Genomic DNA, 25,020 nt, shown 5'->3' with positions numbered 1-25,020 from the left:
GGATCCATCCACGTCTCGACGGGTGGCTCAGTTTCGTTCCTTTTTGTGGCTGGGTGGTGTTCCATTGTGTATGTGTGCCACGGCTTCTTTGTCCGTTCGTCTGTTGGTGGGCATTTGGGTTGTTTCCATGGCCTGGCTATTGTGGATAGTGCTGCAATGAAAAAAAAAAAAAAAAAAAAAAAAAAAAAAGAATGGCAAGTGTGCCCAGAGGTCAGAGGTCCGATAGCTTCACGTCTGTACTAGAGACATTGTCCTGTTCCGTGCCCGCACCCCTCGTCCCTTCAAATCAGACTAAGGGCTCTTGGAGAGATGGAATATCTGGTCCAGTGAGGGTGACAAATAACAATTATGAATATTACCGCGCTGGGGTCCTGGGTAGAGCGTCGGGTAAGTCAAGACAACTGGGCTCCCTAGTCTGATGGGCATATTGCTCGGGCACTCGGACTGGCAGGGCCCCGGCAGCAGGGGGCGCTGTGGCGGGAGCCGCGCTGTGCCCTCTGGCTCCTGGAGGCCTCTCTCCTCCTCCGGAGGCGGCTTCCGGAGCGGTCCTCGCGCGCTGGAGGCGGCCAAGTCATGGACCGCAATCCTTCTCCGCCGCCGCTGAGTCGGGACGGGGACGAGGAGGAGGAGGCGGCCGGGGGGGACTGCATAGGCAGCACGGTCTACAGCAAACACTGGCTCTTCGGCGTCCTCAGCGGGCTCATCCAGGTGCGGAAACTCGCGCCTCGCGTGGGCTCCCTGTGCGTTCCCCCAGACCCCCACCCCGCCTCTGGCAGCCCCCTACTACCGGGGGAGACGCCGTCCCCACGGCGACCCCCTCCCCAGGCCCCAGCGGCCGGGCCTCACCCTTTGCGTCCTCGCCGTCTCCCGGACCCCAAAACTGCCGGGCGCCACTCCCTGTACCCCTCAACACAAAGGGAAGTGTAATGGCAGGGATGCTGGAATGATTCTAATTAAAATGTTTTACTTTTGAAAATTTTCCAAAACTACGTGACCATGTAAATTCATTGCTAGGGTTTTTGCTTCTCATTCCCACTGTCGTTTCTGAAGCCCAGGTCCTAATTGATCTGTTTCGAGGACTTTCGTTGTAGTAGAATAAATGGTGATTTTGCGGTCAAACAGCCCTGTTGTCAACAGCGCGGCTTGCCCAGCGTGACTTTGGGCAAGTCGCCTAACCGATTTCTTTCTCAGTTTCTATAAAGTGGGGTAATATTTATATTATTGTATATAGAGTTACTGCGTAGATTATGTAAGATTATAATAGCCATAGAGTGCTTACTGTAGTGTTTGCCTCATAGGAGCCTCTCAGTAAATATGAACGTTCTTATGTTTCCCTAACTTTTTTCCTACTTCCAATCACTGTCCTCTCCACTCTATCTTCTACACAGCTGCGAGAATAATCTTTAAAAAAAAGGCCGTCTATGGGAACTCCTCAGAGTTACCTTTGCCTACAGGAGAAAAATACATATTTCTTAGCTTGGAATCCAGGACTCTTTGCAACTTTTCCAGCTTCATCTGCCCATGACACACTAAACTGCTCACCATTCCCCACACATGCTAGGCCCTTTCTTAACTCTGAACTCTTGTACTTTCTTCTGTATGCTCTTCTCCCTTCTTCACATGACAAACTTCGATCACCCCTCAAAGATTTAGCTTCAGTATCACCTCCTAAGAGAAGTTTGGGAAAACTTATCCCAGACGTAGGTCATTGGTCCATCATTTTTGTTCTCACAGCTCTTTGTCCACAATTCAGTTGGATCACTTAGCTCTTTCTGTTGTGATTATCAGTCTATATGTCTTTTCCCCACTGGATCCTAAACTACTTGGAAGTAAGGGATTAAATCTTGTTTATCTTTGTATTTCTACCCAGTGCCTAGCAACAGTGTTTACCCAAGGTACCCAAGGTACTAATTTCCTTTTTTTTTTTTTTTTGGCGGTACTGGGTGGCATGCGGGGTCTTAGTTCCCCAACCAGGGAACGAACCCGTGCCTGCTGCAGTGGAAACTCAGAGTCCTAACCACTGGACCACCAGGGAATTCCCCCCCCCCCCTTTTTTTTTTTTTTGTGATCTCTAAATGATTGTGGGATAATAGTACTTGAGGAGTACTGTGGACAGCCTTTATTCATCTCCTTCCTTTGTGTTTCTGAAGATTGTTAGCCCTGAAAACTCCAAATCCAGCTCAGATGATGAGGAGCAGCAGATGGAGCTTGATGAAGAAATGGAGAATGAAATCTGCAGAGTGTGGGATATGTCAATGGATGAGGTATGGGGTTGGAAATGGAACTGAAAAGACTGTTGGGTAAGGAGGTGGTGAATGGATTTTTTTTTTTTTAGGTTCAGTCCTTAAGTCTCCGGGGAAAAACTTTAATGTCTGTAGTCACTCCTATTTACGGTACAGGGATGAGGTCCCAGGAGCTGTAAATGCTCAACTTTTGTCTTTGAAGGCAGAAAATCTGAGTGTCATTAGATTTGGGCTATGTAGATAGTTCTCATGAATGCGGGAACGCTTGTAGCCCAGGAAAGTTCTGATACTTATCTACCTAAAAAGAACACTGGCCTTGTATTTGAGAGCAGGTTAGGAGTTAGGAGACCACTGAGGTGCCACAATTAAACTAGAAGAAAGGGACAAGAAGGAATTACATGTATATAATTGCAATAATATTTTAACATTTGTATTGTACTCTGTAGCTTGAAAGCCTTCTATCTGCTCTTCACAGTAACCCTGTGATATAGGTAGTATCCTTATTTTACAGGTAAGAAAAGAGGCAAAAAAAGAGGTTGATTTACATAATCTCTCATTTTATTACTTGGACTTTTGCAGTAGATTTCTGATTAAAATCCTTGTGTTAGTCTCTTTCACCTCCCTCTGTCCTCCACATTGCTACCCAAGTTATCTTTTTCCTAAAACACAGATTTACTTGTATTAAAATTCTCTCTTAAAATTTGTCAATGGCTACTCATTGTCTTCAACCATTTTTTAAAACAGCTTTATTGAGATATTATTGACATAAAAAACCTGCATATATTTTGAGGTATAATTGAAGTATAAAAACTGCACATATTTGAAGTGTACAATTAGAAAAATTTTAATGTATGTATTTGCGCATGGAACCATCACCATAATTAAGACAGAGAGCATGTCTGTCAGCCCCAAAAAGTTTCTTTATGCCCCTTGGTAATCCCAGTATCTTACCCCTCCCTGCTTCTACCCTCTCCAGGCAACTACTGATGGGCTTTCTGTCACTTCAGAGTAGTTTGCATTTTCTAGAGTTTTGTATAAATGGGATTGCATTCTTTTTTCGGATGAGTCTGGCTCGTTCACTCAGCATCAGTATTTTAGATTCATCCATGTTGTTGTGTATATCTATAGTTTATTATTTTTTATTGCTGAATGGTATTCCATTATATGTGTATACCATGATTGATTCTTTGATGGATATTTGAGTTGTTTACAGTTTATTACAAATAAAGCTTCTGTGAATGTCTGTGTATAAGTATGTATGGATAGATGTCTTCCTTTCTCTTGGGTGAGTAGAGTAGTGTGGCTGGATTATATGGTAGGTGTATGTTTAACTTTTAAAGAAAAGATCAAATTGTTTTCCAAAGTGTTTTTTACACTTCATGTTGCCACCAGCGGTGTATGAGATACAGTCCAGTTCCAATTTCTTCTCACCCTTACCAACACTTGGTATGGTTAGTCTTTTTAATTTCAGCCATTCTAATAAGTGTGTTGTGATTCTCACTGTAATTATGATTTGGATTTCCCTAATCACTAATAACGGTGAGCATATTTTCATGTGCTTATTTGCAATCTGTGTATTTTCTTTAGTGCAAGGGGCTGTTTAAATCTTTTGCCCACTTTTTAATTGTGTTGTTGTTGTTTTTTTTTCCTGTAAGTTTTATGATTTTAGGTTTTACTTATAGGGCTGTGATCCATTTTGACTTAATTTTTGTGTTTGATGTAAGGTATGAACTGAATTTCACTTTGTTTTGCCTAAGGATAACCAGTTCTAGTTAGTGTGTTTAAAAGACTATTCTTTCTCCACTGAATTGCCTTTGCACCTTTGTCAAAAATCAGTTATGCATACATGTACACATGAGTCTATTTCTGGACTCTATTCTGTTCCATTGATCTATTTGTATCTTTTTGCCAATACCACATTGTTTTGATTACTGTAGCTTTGTAATAAATCTTGAAATTAGGTAGTGTTAATCTCCAACTCTGTTCTTTTTCAAAGTTGTTTTGGTTGTCCTATGTCCTTTGTATTTCCAAATTAATTTTAGAATCAGTTTGTCAATTTCTACAAAAAGCCTTCTAGGATTTTGACTGAGATTGAGTTCAATTTATTGATCATTTAGGAAAAGAATTGATAAATTAACAATAATGAGTCTTTTGACCCATGAACAAGTTCTATCCCTCCATTTGTTTAGGTCTTCTCTAATTTCTTCAGCAAAGTTATGTAGTTTTTAGTATTTAGGTCTTTCACATCTTTTGTCTGTATTTCATATTTTGGGGAGCTATTGTAAATAGTATTTTTAAAAAATTTCAGTATATAGATATACATTGATAGTATATAGGTAGTATATAGATATACAGTTGATTTTATAGACCCTGGTCTATCTTGGTAAATGTTCCATGTTCACTTAAAAAGAACGTGTGTGCTTCTGCTGCTGGCGGGAGTGTCCTGTAAATGTCAATTTGATCAAGTTGGTTGAGAGTACTGTTCATCTTCTCTCTACTTTTTCTACAGTTATTAAGAAGCTATGGTTTTAAAACATTTTTAAAAAGAAACAACCTGTTTTTCAAATGAAAGCTTAGTGTGAAATCCTCAAATATCAAATAGGTAAACTAGAGCTGCTGTTTGAATGAGATTGTCCGTGGAGGCAGGGTCATGCTCTTGGCTTCCTCTTTGTCCTCTCATGGTAGCTCTTGAAGCACCTCTAGAGAACTGAGCTGCCCACTGATTCACTGGCATAAATTCCCTCCAATGAGACTACATCTCACACTTATCGCCTGCCACTCAGTGCTTGAGCAGGACCAGAGACTTCCAGATGCTTCCTGCATTTTCATATACTCATGCTCTGTTCATGCCACTCTGCATGGAATGTCCTCCACCTGCAAGATTTTTCCCACTTTTTATGACCTACCTCAAATGTCACCTCCCCTGTGATGCCTCCCCAGACACTCCAGGCAGGATTCCGCTCTTTTCTGTGCTCTCATGGAACCTGTTCATTCTATTACATAATACTTATCCTGTTATTAAGTGATTGTTTTGAGCCTGTGTCCTCTGATGGATTTAAGTTCCTCCTCTTAAAAGCTTAATGTCACCTCTTCAAAGATACTTTCTCTGATATATCTAGAGTAGCCCCCCCTAGTCTTCATTTCTAGCACACACCATCTTGTTTATCTTCTTTGTAGCACTTAGGATTTATGTAGTTTAGTTGTTTATATGTTTATTGTTTGTTCATCCCTCTAGAATGAGAACTCCACTGAGGCTTTATCTATCTTATTCACTGATGTGTCCCCAGAGCCTGAAACAGTGCTTATTACTCAGGTTTTTCAGTAAATGTTTTATGAAGAGGTAGTCAATGGATGAATACCTGACAGTTACTACGGTGTGCTGGTTAAGAGCGTGGACTTGATCAGACTCATCTGGGTTCAAATTCTGGCTCTGTTCTCCTACTGATTGTACAGTCTTGGGCAGGTTGCTTAACCTTTTAAAACTGCAGTGTAATGGACTTAATAATAATTACTTCATAGGGTTGTTTGAGAATTAAGTGAGAAAACATGCAAACCAATTCACTGGGCCTGGCATTTAATACTTGTTCAATAAATGTTAATTGCCATTATTATTATTATTGGCATTGGTATTATTAGGCTACCTAATTATTGATATTATTCCTGCTACTCCAGGAATTATTAGCTATCATTAAATCAGTAAATCGCTGCATGCTACAAAGAGTTGCCCACACGACAGACAGCTTGATCCCTTAGAGTGGAGAGCATCTGCTGCTTTGACTTTCAATTTGGAGTATGTCTTTGAAATATTCTCTCTGACCATGATCTCTTAATAAGTGCAATATATCTCTTCCAGTCAACAGTCATGCAGGTTACCCCAATTTCAGCTGCTCTGAAGGATTACTCCCTCTCTCTTTGAGAGCCCTTCGAAGGGCATTTTTCACATGAGCCATATAGCCTGTGTTCTAAGTTAAGCTATTGCGAATACACACCTCAAGTTTGGTGAAAATCCGAGGCAATAGACAGCCAGAAACTTAATTTTATCTAAATATTTTACAATGCAAATCTCCACAGCTAATTGATTTAGTTTTGGGGCCCACATTTCTAGCGAGATTGGGCCACATGTCCACTCCAGGTTCATTCACCTGTGTGGTGTGTCCCTTTAGACACTGGGGACTGGGCAAACTCTTTAGGAAGATGTGAAGCTGTCACAGTTACATTGTGATCAGAATTTTTTTCTGTTGAGGATTTTGAAAACAAAAGTTCTGGTTTTGGACATAACCCAATAGGAGTTTTTAATCTGTTTTCTCTATCAAGTTTTAAGCTCTTAGAAGACAGAAATTATGACTTTTACTTTTTTCCCTTATCCTATCTTCTAGCATGATACCTGGTAATCAGCAAATGTGGTTGAATGAGTTAAGGAGAATTCCTGGTGGGTAGAAAGATCATTAAGATAAATACATACAAGGCAGTAAAAGGAGGACAGTCCTTTGGAATATCACAATTAGTTCAGATTTGTTTATGGAATTGTTCCATTGCCTTGAGACCAGATACCACAACACTAACATTACTTTTGTCTACTGACACAATTCCTAACCTTGTGGGGTTTTTTTCCTTGTGCTTGAAAGGAGGTATATGTGCAATTATTATTTTTTTTATGGTTGCCTGAGCTATGGTGTTTAAGGAGGAATATTCAGCATCCAAGTTAATAATCATTTTTATTTTCAGGATGTGGCTTTGTTTCTCCAAGAATTTAATGCTCCTGACATATTTATGGGAGTATTGGCCAAATCCAAGTGTCCTCGATTAAGAGTAAGTATGTGCATTTCTAAAGCTGCCTCTTTGGAGCAATAACAGCAGATAGTGCTGGATAGTCTTTCATTTTTCTCACTTTAATGTTCTTAGTGGCTACAAATGAGTCTGCAGATGTTTATTGAACATTACCAGGTACTAAGTAATATGCTATTTAAAATTATTACAGTCATAGAATTTTAGATTTGGGCTGGACCAGGGAGATCAACACTTTAACAGATGTGGACACTAGATAGTCCTAATCATCATTATGCCACTAATAATGTGGCTGAACAGGGAACAGTGCCCAGACCACCCATTTCTCAGTTAATTGCTTTTTTTGTTTTTTTAAGTCATAAAATCCTCTATTGCTTAAACTCAGCCTATTGCTCAAGACTCTCCACAATCTGAATCCAATTCGTCTTTCTAGCATAAAATATACCCTCCAGATAGTCTTCTAATTTAGCATGGCCTGTCTACTCCTCACCTCAGGAGCTTACTATGATCTTTGCCCTCTCCATGCCTTCCTTGTATGCCTTCCATCCCCTCTCAATATTCACATCTATTTTCCCAAGATGGTACTTTACTTCCAAGCCTTCCCAAATAAGTAAGCTCTCAGTGGCCAGTGATGATAGTGAATGCACCAAAACAATTCTGTACTTCTCATTAAGTCTTCTATGCTTTAGTGCCATTTAGGTTGCCATCTGCTAGGTATATCGTGAGTGATTAGCAAATATTTATTAAGTAATTATAATCATGGTTAACTGCTATTTACTTAGTATTTCATTTTACTACTCTATGAGGTAAGCATTTATCTCTACTTTGTAAGTAAACGAACTAAGTCTCAGGTTAAGAAATTTGTCCGGGGTCATACAACTAGGAAAGAATGGAGCTGGGATTTGAGCGTAGCCTGCCTGACTTCAGTGTAACCACTGTACTGTATTGTCTCTCTTTTTTTGAAATTATGAAGTGAAGAATTCTGTAGTATATTTTTACAAATTGAATGTTGAATTAAAATTTTATTTAAGTACAGTGCTCCACCTGAGTTGGGGCCTCATGAACCAATGAACCACTTTTTCCTTGAGTTGTTATGTTAATATAAAGATTTGACAGTTATATGATTTTCTCCTGGAGTTTTCTAACTTAGGTACACTGACTCACGATAAGTACTTAAAGAAAATAAGCTAATTTTAAGAAAATAAGAATTGCTCCTTTCAGGAGTTAGTCCTATTATTATATATGTCTGTGAACCATAGCCTGTCTACGACAGCGATCCTCAGCCGTGACCACAAGTTAGAATCACCTAGGATGTGGGCTTTCCAACTTCAGCATGTCCCAGAATCACCGATTACTGAGTCCACCCCCAGAGTTTCTGATCTGGTAGTTTTGGGGTAGGATTGAGGAGTTCTAACAAGTTTGCAGATGATGTTAGTCAGGTTTTGACCAGCACCAAGGCCCAAATTTTGAGAAGCTTTGCCCTAGGGAGCTTTTATAAATCCCAAGTCAGGCCATTCTCAGATCAATTAAAATAGTCTCTCCAAGTGTGGGACTCCAGACAGCTTTTAAAGTCCCCCCAAGTTATTTCAGTGAGTAGCTGAGACTGAAAAACTTGATCTTTGATTGGAAGTTCAATTATTCCCTCTTTAGTTTTTAAGGGAAATGTATGTGTATCTCTTCTGGCCCTATTCTCTTTTACTCTTTTCCCAACATTTGACCACCCACATTTTATTGAAACTCTTTACTCCTATAGCTTTGGTGCCACCTCACTCTCCTGGTCTCTAGCCTCTCCAGTCACTTCTCTGCTACTTTTTTTGACTTTTTATTGATACTTTCTTCCTGTGCTGAGTGTGGACTCCTTTTAAGGTGTAGACTCAGATCCCTTGTCCTCTTTATATTCACTTCCTTGGTGAGTTCATCCACTCTTTACACCTTTGGGAGTAAATCTTCCCTGTGGGATCAAGGCTACGACCTCCCTTCTGATTTCAGGTGCTATATCTCTAACTTTCTTTAGGCATTCTTTATTTGCATGTTGCATTTTCCAATCCAAAAGTCCATATGTCCTAACTCAGTGTTTGTCGCACTTATCCAATCATATAAATCATATGATGTGCTTGGTAAACAACTTCCCGGACCGTACCCTGGAGATTCTGATTCAGTAGCTCTGAGATAGGACTTGGAAATTGGTATTTTTAACACACTCCCTGAGTGATTTTCGTGTTCGAGCAAGTTTGGAAACACTATCCTAACTGAACTCATTGTGTTCTTTCCTATGCTTTCTTTTCCAATTTTTTTGTCAATGGAACCAATCTCTCCTACTGGAGAAATGAAACAACTTGAAACCTAGGAGTTATGTTCAACTGCTTTCTCCCTTTACTCCCATCAAATTATTCTGCTTTCACCTTGAGTCTTTCTCAGCTTCATTCCTTTCCATGCCTGCCATCACCACCCTCATCTTCCTTCACTTGATTTCAGAGATGCAGTGTGATACGGTGAAATGCTCAGGCTCTGGAGCTGTGTTATTTCCTAGTTGGAGATCTTCAGCAAGTTGTTTAACTTCTCTGTGATTTGGTTTCCGCATCTGAAAAATGGGGATAATAATGGTACATACCTCATAAATTATTGTATGAAATGTTGCGTGGAAAGTGCTTAGGGTAGTGCCTGGGTGTAGTAAGTGCTAAATAAACATTAGCTGGTTACTACTGAGGTTATGAACTTCTTTTAAAGTTTTTTCGCTATCATTTTGCTTCCAGAATAATCTACCCAAAATAACATTGCAGTATGTTGACCCCTTCCTTGAGGACCTTCATGTCTCCAAATAACCTACTAAATTAAGTAGGCCTTTAAGGCCCTTAATCCTGATCCTTTTTACCTGCTGTATTTGTCTCATGCTCTCCTCCCACTGTGTGCTACTAATAACTGTGTACTGATACAGACAGCTTTCTGTATTAGCCTTTGTCCACTCTACATTAGTCCCTTCCTGCCTTTGCTGATACTTTCCCCCGTGTTTGAATGTCTGTCTTCTTCTTTGTGTCTAAATCCTACCAATCATTTATGACTCAGTTCATCCGTAAGATTTCTTCTTCCATAACTCCTGCCTGCCTTGGATCTTTCTTTTTCTTATGTCTTTCATGTCCTCTCAAATACTCCTGGAAACTTGTCAAATTAGGGTGCAGGCAATATACTTCTGTGCGCTGCCTCTCCTTTTCTCTCCCCAAACTTGGCTCAGTGAAAGTTTTTTTTTTTTCAAGTTGTTACTTTTGTATATGTGTCTTTTACCTCAGAGCGACTGTGACCTGTGAAATTTGATTTGGCAGGAAATCTGTGTGGGAATTTTAGGTAATATGGCCTGTTTCCAGGAGATATGTGTGTCCATCAGCAGTGACAAAAATCTTGGGTAAGTTTTATTACATAACAATTATGTTTTTTAAAAATAGGTTCATATTTCATATCCCTAAGGAAATCCTAATACATAGGACAGATAGGGAAACATTATGAAATGTAGTACTTCCTTTCTCCTGATGAGCAATCTCCAGGAACTTCATTGTGTGTTGATGCTGGCTGGGGACTTGTGCACTATTTATGGACATGATTCAGGATTTAGGCCTGTTTTCTGTATTGGTTGCAAAGGGACCTGAATCGTCAGCAGGTGGTAAGCCACATGGGATAAGAACCAGTGGGGCAGAGCTTGGAGATGGAGGCACCTGACCAGAGTCCAAAACAGTTTAGGCTCAGGGAATCCAAAGGCTCAGGGCTAGAGTCTGTAAAAACTAGACTTGTTGACCAGTGTCACCCTGACACTGGTCAACAAGTCAGTTCTGACTTGGATGGTGGTGATGGGGGACTTGCCAACAGACTAGAGGATACAGCGTAGCCCCTGTAATTCAAACGCTCTCATACTTCTGCTTGGAGGCCAGTTCTCTTCTACATGTAGGAAGTTTTGGGCAGAGGATTTCTAATGGTGGAAACCCCAGTGGTTATTTTAAGAGGTCTGAGAACACCCTGGAATTATATGCTACATTTTATGAGTATATTCATTTTCTAGGCAGAGGGTTTATGGCTGTTAATCAGAATCTCAAAGAAATTTGTGCCCACAATAGGTTAAGAAAACTCTTCTAGGCGGTTATTTTCAACAAGGGCTGTAGGGTTTATCACAGGATTCAAGTACCTGGGGCTCCAAAATAGAGGTTATTACCTCTTCTAGGTGTGAAAGACTTTAAGATCCTAGTTTAAAGTATTTATTCTTCCATAACTTATAATCATTCATGCAATAAATGACTCAGGATTATGTTTGGTCTCTAGTGATCCCTATTAAAAATCTGTGAATGAGTAATATTGACAAGTTTTATGAACTTAATTAAATGCATATCTTAAAATTAATATGAAACAGTATACATTGCTGATGAGATATAAATTTGCTCAACCACTTTGGAACAGTTGGGCATTACCTAGTCATATTAGAAGGTCCACATACGCTATGACCCAGTGATGCCACTCATAGGTATACGGTAAGAGAAACCGTGCACACGTGTATCAGTATACTCAGATAAGAAGTATTATAAGACTATTGCTTGAAAGCCCCAAATTGGAATCAACCCAAATGTTCATCAGTAGTAGGCTGGAAAAATAAATGGTGTTATATTCATACAGTGAAATGTTCTGCAGCAATGAATCTGCAGCTACTGGAACAAGATGGGTAGATCTTAAAGACATGGTGTTGGGCCAAAGAACTCAGACTCAAAAGAATACATACAATATAATTTCTTTCATACAAAGTTCAAAACCAAAATATATAAAATGAACTATAGAGTAAACCAAGAAAATGATTGCTGGATAAGTCAGGATAGTAGTCATTTCTAGGTGGGAAAGAGAATTGTGATTTGTAAGGGACACGCAAGGGCTACAGAGATGCAGCTCTTGTTTTTCTTGCTTTATAATTATTCACTAAGTATAGATTTGTATCTTACAGGTTTTTATGTATATTTGCTATATTTCACAATTAAAATGTTTAAAAAGTTAAATAAAAACTCTGCTTTGATATTTGAAATGAGAGAAGTGAGGCATATTGGGTTAACATTTTTGTTTTTGTAGCCAGGTATTATTGTACTGTTTGTGTGATTCAGACCCTCCTACTCTGCTGGAAACAAGCAGGTATGCTTTCTTCTTTTTATGGATTCTGTATACTTACCCCTAAGGGAAACTAGGAAAATAGAGTTGCTCTTTCACTCTTGAATTTCCTTTACTGTTTTTGAAAGATAGATACTAAGCTCACATTTATCACGTAGGTTGTTGCTTACTTGCCTTTCCCAGACAGAAGTGGCCATTGTCTGGGTTGAAAGAATCCGAGAACATCCAGCTATTTATGATAGCATTTGCTTCATCATGTCAAGTTCAACAAATGGTAAGTCACCATGTAATGTAGAAAAAAATATTTTTTTAATTATATTTAATTGTTAGGAAACCAGGTAACTATTTCTGGAGGTCAATTAAAGACTAAGTGTTAGGTGAGAAAGTATTTCAATTCAAGATATGAAGTTTCTTAAACTCTCTGGATACTGATAAATCCCCCACTTAAAAATGATGGAAGCCAAGCAAATTTAAACAAAGGAGGTAAACAAATTGCCCTTGGAATAAGTAATGCTTTGGCAAGATTTGGCTTTCTTGGAATAGTTTTAAGAATTTTGATTAGACTTACTACTTTAAAAATTTTGTTTCTTATTTCAATATCTCTTTTATTCTCTGCAGTTGACTTGCTGGTGAAGGTCGGGGAGGTTGTGGACAAGCTCTTTGATTTGGATGAGAAGCTAATATTGGAATGGATTAGAAATGGGGCTGTTCAGCCTCTGGACCAACCCCAGGAAGATTCTGAACAGCAGCCAGTGTTTCGAATTGTGCCCTGTGTACTTGAAGCTGCCAAACAAGTACGGTAAGTGAGCTCTTTTGTGCAAAATGTTCTGGGAAAATCCAGTTGCTAGAAGTACCCTTAGATATGTCTTTTTAGTTTCCTTTCAATAGGATGAGTAGCACATAGCTGATCTGTGTCAGGTTTGATTCACTACTGATATTGGTAACAATATATTTGCTCTTTGCAAGAATCATAATGGTTGCAAAGTACTTGTTCTAATATTACTTAGCGGTAGGCTGTTTATTGTTCAGCATTAATTATGGTTACTGTTTTAAAATCTTCTGCAGTTTTGTATAATTTATATCAAATGGAAAAGATTTTCTTTGTGCTTTATTTTCCACTGGTCATGTGACAACTTCTTCAGTTAATGTCAGACATCACTTATTTTCTTGCTCCTTGTGTGTATGTGCCAGTCTTGGATAAGTGACTGGCTTTTGGGCTCTGATGTCTTCCCAAGAGCGATTACTAGGTGTTGTAGGTCATTGAAACTGTTTATTGCTAGTCGCTAGAACATTAATTTATGAATTGATCTGCTTACTGGTCAACTGTGCATTCTTAGTGCTTTATAATCCACATTTTTTTTTTTTTTTTTTTGTGCTGCGTGGCTTGTGGGATCTTAGCTCCCCAACCACGGATTGAACCTGGGCCCTCAGCAGTGGAAGCGTGGAGTCCTAACCACTGGACCACCAGAGAATTCCCTATAACTCACATTAAAACCTTTTAATTTTATGTCCTTTATCCAAGTGAGCATTAAACTCATCATCTTTCCCCCAAACCTGCTTCTTCCGTATTCTCAATCTCAGTAAATGATGTAATCATTATTCCATTTGGATAATGTGGGAGAAACGTGGAAGCCATTACCGATACTTCCCCATCCCAGTCTTCTCCCATGGCCAGTCAACCTCCAATCCTTCTTCCTGACTTTTTCTGGGACTCCATCTGTGCCACCACCAGGCCACTGTCTCTTACCTGGATGGCTACAGCATTCTCTTACCTGAGTTCCCAGCCTCAAGACTAGCTCCTTCCAAGCCTAGACTGTAGAGCTGTTTTTCCAGAACATATGCTGGTCATCTCACTTTCATGCTTCAAACCCTTCAGTTGCCTTCCTTAGGATGAGGTCCAGATTTTTATGGCTTATAAGGCCCTGTACTGTGCTTCTCCATCCTTATTCCTTGTCTTCTGTTTCAACTGTATGAAATTTCCTTCATTTCTTCAACTGAACCAAGCTCTCTCGACACCAAGCCATCGCACACCATGTTGTCTCTGCCTCCAGCATTTCTTTGCCCCTTTGGGTTTCTGCGTAACCATTTCTCTTATGATACATTCCCTGATTCTCCAAACTAAATTAAATCCGCTTGCTGTGTGGTCCTCTAGCACCTTGGACTTCCGCTAGTATTACATTCATATTACTTTATTGTTATTACTGCTTTAATTATTGTCTTTCATTTTAGACAGTAAATTTCATGAAGGTAAGGACAACGTTTTATACATCTCTGTTTTCCCAGCCCCTAACATAGTGCCTGCAAACTATAGGCACTTAAATATTTGCTGAACCATCTTTTAATTGTTCACTATCTTTTTCACTTAATTGTATGGTTGAAGAACTAAGATTGTGAGTTTCTAGGAATCCAAACTGTTGATCACAAAAATTATACTTACCTGGTTTTAGTATTCTCAGCTCGGGAGCTAAGATGATCCTGTGAAGTTTTAAGAACATCATTATTGTCAGTGCTTGGTGCAGTGGGCCTTACATTCATTCTATAAGTCTCAGTCATTTTTTGTCCTGATTATTCAAGTAAACCAGAATGGTGAAGTATCACTTGATAGGTTTCTGCATTGTTGCTTTCATGGGACAGGGCCAAAAAGAATTTTTACTTCTTGTCCTGTGTGTGTTGATTGTACTACATAATATTTGTTTTTTGACTGATTTCCCCATCAGAATGTAAGCTCTGGTGAACACAGAGACTTTGTTCTGTTCCCTGTTTTATCCTTAGCATGTAGGGCAGTGCCTAGTACAGAGTGATAAATATTTGTTGAATAAATGAATGATTACAGTCACATAGACAGTAAAGTTGATTGAGCTTTTGCTTTTTGTATTTAGTTCTGAAAATCCAGAAGGGCTCGATGTTTACATGCATATCTTACAGCTGCTGACTACAGTGGATGAAGGAATTCAAGCAATTGGTAAGATGTTATATGGGGAAGCATGATAGTTACTCATTTAATTGTTTTCTGTTTTTGAATTACTACTTCCTTCATCATTTTTATTAAGTACAGTGTCCTGACACTGGAAAAGACACTTGGAATTTACTCTTTGACCTGGTGTGCCATGAATTCTGCCAGTCTGATGATCCACCCATCATACTTCAAGAGCAGAAAACAGTGCTAGCCTCTGTTTTTTCAGTGTTGTCCGCCATCTATGCCTCACAGGCTGAACAGGAGTATCTAAAGACAGGAAAAGGCAAGTATAATTTTAGTTCACTAAATTAAATTCTAGTCTATCAGATGTGTTTGCTGTTCATTTTATTTCTTGCTCCCATTTTTTTAGTGCTTTTAGCCCCTTAAATACAAAAACATCACATGCCCAATACAAAAAAAATTATAAAATTTATAAAAGGAAGCCTAGTGCTTGTAATCTGATCATTCAGAGATAACTACTATACACTCACATCCATATGTATTTTTTTGCCTGTTTTTTAGGCAACTTTTTTCATTTAGAAATATAAATGAATATTTTCCTATGTAAACAAATGGTCTTTCACAGAATGATTTTTATGACTAATACAATTAAATCCATGAACCATCTAGAATTTATTCTGGTGTTACATGTGAGGTATGGTTTCAAGTTTTTTCCAGATACCCAGCTGTCTCAACATTATTGAGTAAGTAAACCAGTTTACCAACACAGATTTGAAATTTCATCATTACTATGTTTTATATTTCCCTATATATTTTGTTCAGTTCCATTGCTCTATTCATGTATCAGTAGCCACAGTGTTTTGATTATTAAAGCTTTATATTTTGATACCTAGTAGGGCTAGTACTCCTGCATTCTACTTTTTCAGAATGTTTTTGACTGTTATTATTCTTTTTTTTAAACACTGAATTAGATTGACAAGTTCCAAAAACAAAACCAAAAAATCTTCCTGATTTTTTTTATTGAGATCATGTTAAATTTATAGAGTATCCAAGAACATGTGCTTTTCCATTTGTTCAAGTCTTATTTTATGTCTCTCAGCAATGTTTTATGATTTTCTTCATACAGATCTTGCATATTTCTTGTTAGGTTTATTGCTAGATATTTTATCTTATGGATTGCTCTTGTCTATGGTATCTTTTCTTCTGTTGATTATTGTTGTTGGAATATATGAAGACTGTTGGTTTCTGTATATTAATGTTGCGTCTAGTAACCTTACTGAATTCTCTTACAGTTTTTAATGGTTGTTCCAGTGGTAATTTTGGACTTTATCTAATACTACTTTGGGTTTAACTTAGATATGTCTTATCACTTTTCTACCTCTTCTTTCTTTTATTTAATGGGTTGCCTTGGACCTCTGGGGTTAAGTAATAATGGTGATCCTTGCCTTTTTCCTGACTTTATTGGCCATGGTTCTAGAGGTTCATCATTAATCATGATACTATTTTGGGCTTAAGCTATTTATGTTGTACCATTTGAGGAGATATTAATCTATTTCTATTTTATAAAGAGTTTTTTAATCAAAAAAAATGATGACTATTTTCAAGTGTCTTTTCTGCATTTATGGGTAAGTTACCTCACTGAGAAGGTGACATTGAGTACAAACCTGAGGGAAGTAATGGAGTGAATCATGTAAATACTTGGGGAGAAAAGCATTCCAGACAGAGAGAACAACGAGTGTAAAAGCCCTGAATTAGAAGTATGCCTGGTATATTTGAGGAAGAGCAGTGAAGCCCTGTATGGCTGGGGTGGTTTCAGTGTGGGTAAGAGGAATGGAACCTGGGACCAGAGAGGTAACAGGGGCTAGAGTGTAGAGGGCCTGGTTTTGCCTTTTACTTGGAATGAGTTAGGGAGCTGTGGAGGGTTTTAAGCAGAGGATGGACAGACAGGAGCCAACTTTAATAGGCTCTCTTTGGCAGACGTGTTGATGAGAAATGCATGGGGAGGGCAAGGGTACAAAAGGGAGACTAGTTAGGAGGCTGCTGTGACCTTGAGGCAAGAGATGGTATAACTTGGATTAAGGTGGTAACAGGGGAGGTGGTGGGGAAAAATAATCAGATTCTCATCACTTTTAAGTAGTGCCAACAGGATTTGCTGACTGGTAGGATGAGGAGGGTGAGAAAAGTCAAGCTATGTCTGGCATTTTTGTCCAGAAGAGTTGCCATTTACTAAGATAGGAAAGACTGGTTTTAAACATGATAAGTTTGAGATGTCTACTCAGTGTTCAGCTGGAGCTGTTGAGCTTACAGTCTTGAGTCTGGAGCTGAGGAGAGAGGCCTGAGCTAGACTATAAATGTTGGAGTTGTCAGTTGTTATGCTGATTACTTCTTTCATAACCTTAGTTATTTCTATCGATTTGATTTGATGTGGAAAGAGAGGAAAATTAATATTTTTTACTGCCAATATTTTGTCCTTTTATCATTTGTAGTTCTTAATGAATGTTGATGGCATGTTATTTGGTATATAGACATTCATTATAGATTGCCCATAATGCTTTTTTTTTTTGGCTTAAATCCTTTTATATCAGATACAAAGGTCACATCCCCTGTTTTCCTTTTGTTTGCATTTGCCCCTAATACCTTTGTCTATCTTACTCTTTTCAACCTTTCTAAATACTTTGTTTTAGGTGTTTTGATTTCTTTTTAATAGATGAGTTAAACTCATTTAAATGTAGTTAATAGTTATGTTTGATCTGAATGCTGTCGTATTATATTTTTCATTATGTATATTTATATTGAAATACTTCAATATATAATTTATTTGCTTTGTTTTTGTGAGTATTTCTGGCATTTAGTAAGGGTTGTGTTTTGGGTCTAGTGGTTACCTTTATAACTGGCTCAAAACAGAATTATAACTGCCCCCCCCGTTTTTTTAATCCTTAATATCTGATAACTTAAAACATATATCTCAATGTTGACTATTCCTTATCCATTTTCCCTGGTACTTTCAAATTTAAGTCTTGGGGGATGAGGGGCTGTTCCAGAATTACATTTTCAGATATCTATTCTTTTTCATCATTTTGGGTTTCTTCTTCAATCTGTGTTATTTATTTGCTTATTTGAGAGTGTAAAAATGTAAGCCTCTTGAAGTCTGAGGCCTTGATGATCTTGTTTACCACCATATCTGCAGTACCTAAAATACAGTGTCTAGCAATAGTAGGTGTTCAGTACATGTGCAGGAATGAATGAATGAATGAATGGTAACCAAATTTAACTGGCTAATGCCATGCCTCTTGATTTGTTTGTACAGTAGATCTTCCTCTAATTGACAGCCTGATTCGTGTCTTACAAAATATGAAACATTGTCAAAAGAAACCAGAGAACTCAGCAGAGTCTAACACAGAAGAAACTAAAAAGTCTGATTTAACCCAGGATGACTTCCACTTGAAAATCTTGAAGGATATTTCATGTGAATTTCTTTCTAATATTTTCCAAGTTTTAACAAAGGTAGGAAAGAAGTATTAATGCCTTCTTCAGTAAAAGAAAGTATGGATTGCTTACTGCTCCAAATTTTATTATTAATGTTTTTATTTTTTAATTTTACGTAAGTTTGGGAAAATAGAGACAGAAAAAACTTATCATAAGTTTATACTCTTAAACTAACAGCTGATGTAGTTTGGTATATTTATTTATGTGTTTTTCACATACTTATCACCAGTATATACAATTTTTGGAGGCTGCTCTTTTCACGTAACATTACAAGCACTCTTCCTGACTCCTGATCAGTACACTGAAAAGTTTTTCACTGAGAGCCAGTTTGTTTAATACCCAATTTGCCAAAAAATCAGTTTTCAAAATTTACTGTAAACTTGTTATAAAGAGTATTCTTCCTGAATATGTGCAGGATTATTAACATATTCTTTCTTTGAGCATATTCTTTCTATCCATATATTTTAGGAAAAATATATTTATGAATATAACTATGAAGAATATATTCATATTCATTGACTTTTTTAAGAAGAATATTCCTTAAAACAAGCTTCAGTTATTCTAGTGATTGATTTGTATTTTTGGTGAATTATCTTGCTTCCCTTCTCCAGATTTGGGGTTATTACCTTAGCATAGGTTTTCAGAAGTTAGATTGCTGGTTTCGACATGATAAATGTGAAGCTGACTGAGGCATAAATAGCTACATATTGCCAAAATGCTTTTGACATGTGAAAATTTGGTTTTACTTGATCCTTATTATTGTGTATTATAATTTTTATATCAAGTAAAATTCAACAGGTGATACATTGTGCCTTGTTTTTTTTAATTTAATTTTTTTATGTTTTATTTATTTTATTTATTTATTTTTGGCTGTGTTGGGTCTTCGTTGCTGCGTGTGGGCTTTCTCTAGCTTCAGCAAGTGAGGGCTACTCTTTGTTGAGGTGCGCAGGCTTCTCATTGCGGTGGCTTTTCTTGTTGCGGAGCACGGGCTCTAGGCGTGTGGGCTTCAGTAGTTGTGGCACGCGGGCTCAGTAGTTGCTCACAGGTTCTAGAGTACAGGTTTAGTAGTTGTGGCCCACGGGCTTAGTTGCTCCGCGGCATGTGGGATCTTCCCAGACCAGGGCTCGAACCCGTGTCCCCTGCATTGGCAGGTGGATTCTTAGCCACTGTGCCACCAGGGAAGCCCCAAATTGTGCCTTATTTTGATTTGCATTTTTATTATTAGTGAGATTGAATATCTTTCCATATATTTGTATATTATTTGTGTTTCCTGCTTTATAAACTTACCCATTTTGATTGTTTATATGAATTCCTTGGGTAATTCTATATCTATATCTTTTGCATATTCGTTGCAAGTATTTTTCCCATTGCTTGTTGTTGCTTTTGTTTTTTTGGAGGGAGGGATGTAGATGTTTCTTAATTTTTATGTGGTAGGAATATAGGTGGAAAGTGGGCTGAGAATAAACCAGAGGTATGTCTTGAAAATTCGGATATGCCACTTAATGGAATTTGGACTTAATCTTGAGGAAACTGAGGAGCTACTAGAGATTTTTTTTAAGCATCAAGTGATGTGATCTGTTTAGAAAGATTACTCCAAAAGCAATGGAGAGAGAGGATTAGAGCGAGTTGAGGCTAGAAGTCAGGAGACCAACCAACCAACAGGCTCTTGTGGCTGGTAATCTTCAAGAATAATCTGAAAAATAATGAAAGCTTAGACAGTGGAAGAGTGGATGGAGAGGAGGAGTGGGATGAGAGAGATTTAGTAGAGTAGAATTAAACACTTAGGGGGAGCGGCTAGCAGCAGTGGAGGAAGAAGTCTTGGCTGTACCCCACATTTTTGGTTTGTGCAACAGGCTGGGTGGCTGGTGGTGCCTTCACCAAAATAAGGGCTGCAGTGGAGCACATGTTGGGGTTACACAAGGAGGAATGATGGTGGGTTTAGTTTGGGACATTTGAAATGCATGTAGGATCAGTAGGGAGTTGTAAATACTGATTTGTATTTATTCACCAGATATAGCTTTAGAAATTTTCCTTTTTTGACATCAGATCTCTTTGTTTGTTTTAGGAGACTGTAGCTCAGGGACTAAAGGAGGGACAGTTAAGCAAACAGAAGTGTTCCTGTGCATTTGAAAACCTTCTTCCTCTCTATAACCCTGTGGTGAGTATGAGTTAATGTATAGGTGGCTGAGTTTCAGGGGATTACTGAGTAAAATGTTTTAAGTAAGCACTTGATCTTTGAGGCCTTTGTCAAAAAAGATAGTGCATATAATGCGCATGACTTAATGCCTTTGTCAGATAGATGACTGCTGGATAATTTGTGGCACTAGCCTGAGTAACAGTTTAAATGTTAAGAGAAAGGAATCAACACTGAATTTATAGTACCTCTTTCTGTTATAGCATATATATTAACCAAAAATAAGATTCTTAGGTAGGTACAGTCAGTAGGTTTTTATGGTCCTTCAAATTATATTGCATTTGCTACCATTAGAGGCAATTTCAAAATAACTTTTTTTAGGAAAATGAAGTATGGAATGTGGGAGTGAGGCAGGGGGTCAGCAAGGAGGATGATAATACAACTCTGGTAATGGACCCTCAAGGGGAATCAGTAGGAGGATAAATACTAGTTTAAAAGAAAACAAAATGGAAAGGGCTAGTCATTTCCTTGAGGTTTCAGAGGACCATCCAGGAAGTACCATTATTGTCATCTGACAAGCTGTCAACATTTCTTTTCCATTGGACTGTTTAGAAAACATAGGTAGAAAAAAAAAAAAGAAAACATAGGTAGAGCATTTTTACAGACAATAGTCAGTATCTTAAAACATCTTTTCCTCTACTTATGTTTATTTGGTTCTTTTGTTTGACTCACAGGTAGAAGACTTCCTCAAAATCCTACGTGAAGTTGATAAGACCTTTGCTGGTAACCTGGAGGAAAGCTTCCCAAGTTTGAAGGTTCAGACTTAAAAACTGTTGGAATTCCTCTGCTGAAGAAATGAACTCTATTTTCCTTGCTGACAGTTGAAATTGACAAACAAGAAATATTAGACCATAATTGTTTGGTTTTATACTCATGCCCTTCTCCTCCAGCCTTATCTCATTTTTGTTTGGCATTGGAATCTAGCTTCACTACCATCAAACATCATCTCGCCCGCCCCCCGCCACTTCTTTTTTGTATTGGTTGTGCAGTCTTTTGTCTTCTTCAGGTAAAGAAGACAAAATACAAGCTTATCATTAAGGTTCTTTTTAGAATATTTGAGGGGTTGGTGAGGATTTTCTTTGTAACTCTTAATTTGATTTTTACTCAGAATTTTGTATTCATATCCACTACAAGTACATTCACCTGCACTAGTAGAAAACCCTACTATAGTAGTTGCTTAATCTGATAACTTGTATGTATTTTATGCAATAAGAAGTCCAGAGGTGGGCAGTCCAGCCCTGATAAGGTGGCTCAGGGACCCTGACTCCTTTCACCTCCATGTGGTCTGCCAGGTAGACCTCTGTGTTCATTTTTATTGTCTTGTGGTTAAGGGGACTATAATATCTCTGGTCCTTTCTTCCACATTCAGGGAGGAAAAGGGAGAAAGAAGCAAAGGGGCTTTCTTCTAGCAAGTCTTTACCTTTTTATTTGTAAAGGACAGCCCTCCCTGGCCAGAACCATGTCGCACAGCCATTCCTAACTGCAGGTATTTGAAATCAAGTACTTTTTTCTTTCTAGCCTGTACAGGAGAGAAAGGCAAGAGAGAAGGGAGATATGAATGGCTTTTGAGTGTACCCAATCCATGGTGTTTGCCACAATATGCAAACCTGTCTATCCATTTTACTTGTATTGACTCCATGCTAGGTTGTTAGTAACAATTAAAAGCAATTACTAGTTTAGCTTTGTTATAGTTCAGTTTTTTTTTTCCAATGTTTTATGTATGAAGATGGAAATGCTAACATTATGATAAAAGCACATTAGCAAAATTCTCTATCTTCAGAGAAGATAGAATAACAGTGGTTTAATTTCAGAAAGTGATTTGCTTGAGTGACTTCAGATTTTTAAAATTAAGATTGAGGGAGTTTCATAACTTCTGATTGTTTATAAACTGCTACACGTGATTTCCCTCTCATACTTTATCATTCTTTATAGTGCTTCTTAATGAAATATATTCAGAGAATCAACCAGGTACACTTATAGGAAGCACCCAGTTTGCATTATTTCAGTTACTGAAAGTGGACTTTTAATAGATTTTCAGAAAATATCAGTTATGAATGAAAAAGCCAGCTTTTTAAACCTCTCTTCTGGTATAGCCTCTTTTCAGTTTATTGCAGAATCTTTTAGACTTTAAAGCATTGGTCTTGCCTCACACTTTGTATTCTTTCCTTGAGTGACTTTTGCTGATAAAACACAGGGGTGTCCTGTGTTATTTATAAGAGATATATCAATATAATTTCCAGTTTGGGGATAGTTTTATTGTTGAAAGTATCCCTGCTGAAAAGAATTGAACTATAAAATTAAAATCGTACCGATTAAACTCTAATTGGTAGGTTTACTTTACGTGTATCTGTATGTCTTTGGTGATGACCTTATCCACAGGTTGAACGTGACTTTAATGTGAGCTTTCAAAGGCACCGATGAAATCACTCCTACCTGCTAGCCAGTGCTAAAAATTCCACTCTTGTTATCTCTTGAAGCTTAAGGTTAAGATGCAAATAACCCCATAAGAGTAACACTCCAAGTTATTGTCATGTTTACCTCAGTGCATAAATTCACAGTCTGTTTTCCTGAGAGCACATTTTAAAAGGGGGAGCACAAGGATCTTGAGTTTCTGAGCAAGAGTGCCCCGCAGAGTGGGGTAAGTTACAGAGGGAGAAAAAGGATACATCATGGGGAGGCTCGGGATGTCCAGGTTATTTTCTACTTCCCATTTCTGTCTTGAACCTGCCTTATTTACTTGTTACTTCTTGCTATTGTAACATTATGAGGTGGTACGTATTTTCATAGTACTTTGATATGTTTGAAAACTTCCTAAATCTATGAATTATAATAAATAGTTTTTTTTTTTTAAGTGAGCAGTGTTAAAACTTTTTTAATGCTACGCGGTTTGAAGAATTTACCAAAAAATTTTAGTGCTTGCATCAGTTACAGTGATATTTTAAAATGGCGCTCTCTCCAGAAGCATAAATATGAAATTTGGAATTTTATGTACAAATGAAATTGAAACTCATTCTTCCCCCATACATTTTTGCAGAGGAGGGAAGAAATTACAAGAGGAACTTCAGTGAGCATTTGTTAAATGTGTCATTCTATTTCTAATTAAATTTGAGTTTGATTTTTGAGGTATTTAAACCACTTAAGACAGACACAGAAGATATGTTTTCTCTCTGCCTTTTTTTTAATTCCCTGCAGTTAATGGGATATAGCTAAATTGTTCTCTTGGCTGATCCAACTTTCAAGATCAAAAGACTTTTTCCACTCTCTCTCGAACATTTCTCTTGCCTTGCTTTGAATTAGTTCCCCTGAATAACTTTGGCATGAAAGTGGAAAAAAGTTTGAAAACCATCTCTCTTGTATACTTCTTAAGTGAAGCATATGTAGAAACCAACCATAGACATTAAGAAGCAACCTCTGTTTAAGGTTCAGAAAATCTTAAGTGCATGAACTGTTGAACAGCGTTTTCTATTCTGCAGGACTGGGCTATAGTGATGCTGGTTCTGACAGTTAACTGTGAATTTGAATAAATTGAAGAAAAGGAATATTGGGGTTATAGATTATCTTGCCTGTTTTAAATAGTATTTTTTAAAAAGCTCATCAATAGCTTTTTTTTAGAAAAAAATAGATCTATATTAATTTAGAACTCATCTCTGTATTCTCCTTGAGAATATGTTGTCGTTTTACCACTTTGCAACTCCTCTTCTCTGCTCCTGGCAAAAGTTTTAAGAAGGAAAAAATAGGTAAACACCTCTCTTGAATTAGTCCATATCAGTATTTTTCTTTTTATTGCCGGGATGAGATTTAATCTGAGAACCATTATTAAAAGTTATATATTTATAGTGAAGTGGTATGATGTCTTGAATTTTCTTCAAAATAGTCTGGGACAAGGGGAAGGAAGTGGGTTAAGGGAGTAGATGAAACAAGATTGGCCATGAATTGGAATTGCTGAAGCTGGGTTATGATGGCATGGGGATCCGTTACACTATTCCCTCTCTGTTTGTATATGTTTGAGGTTTCCTATTAATGTTTTTTAAAAGCAAGTAAATCATACACATAATTTTAAACCTGAATTTAATTACAAATGATGCTTGTTTCTTTTATGTCTAAATAAAACTAACACTATTGTATTAGCATTAAATACTATTGAATTCAGCACAGTTGAAACCAACACAAATACTTGATAGAAAAGATTATCATCAGTATATAACCAATTATGTAAAAATTATTATCTTCACTGTTTTAACTGACTTGACAATGAGACTTTTATCATG

The 25,020-nt window shown here is 37.7% G+C and overlaps 1 protein-coding gene across 2 annotated transcripts; it reads left to right on the top strand.

The window, feature by feature from the left end:
- The first annotated feature begins 538 nt into the window (after positions 1–538).
- SAAL1 (serum amyloid A like 1) lies at positions 539–24,882 on the top strand. 2 transcript variants are annotated; one of them, XM_036861806.1, is made up of 12 exons: positions 539–708; positions 2,151–2,264; positions 6,969–7,052; positions 10,346–10,425; positions 12,120–12,179; positions 12,314–12,429; positions 12,774–12,954; positions 15,035–15,117; positions 15,206–15,394; positions 18,383–18,576; positions 20,624–20,716; positions 21,427–24,882. In XM_036861806.1, the coding sequence occupies exons 1-12, from the start codon at positions 574–576 to the stop codon at positions 21,517–21,519; spliced, it is 1,422 nt and encodes a 473-aa protein (XP_036717701.1). In that variant the 5' UTR covers positions 539–573; the 3' UTR covers positions 21,520–24,882. The 2 variants fall into 2 exon arrangements, with proteins under 2 accessions (XP_036717701.1, XP_036717700.1); XM_036861805.1 differs by having other exon boundaries at positions 18,380–18,576.
- The last annotated feature ends 138 nt before the right edge of the window (positions 24,883–25,020 follow it).

Source organism: Balaenoptera musculus, chromosome 8, assembly GCF_009873245.2.
Source record: "Balaenoptera musculus isolate JJ_BM4_2016_0621 chromosome 8, mBalMus1.pri.v3, whole genome shotgun sequence".
Classification (NCBI taxonomy): Eukaryota; Metazoa; Chordata; class Mammalia; order Artiodactyla; family Balaenopteridae; genus Balaenoptera; species Balaenoptera musculus.
This window is presented reverse-complemented; position numbering and strand designations above follow the sequence as displayed.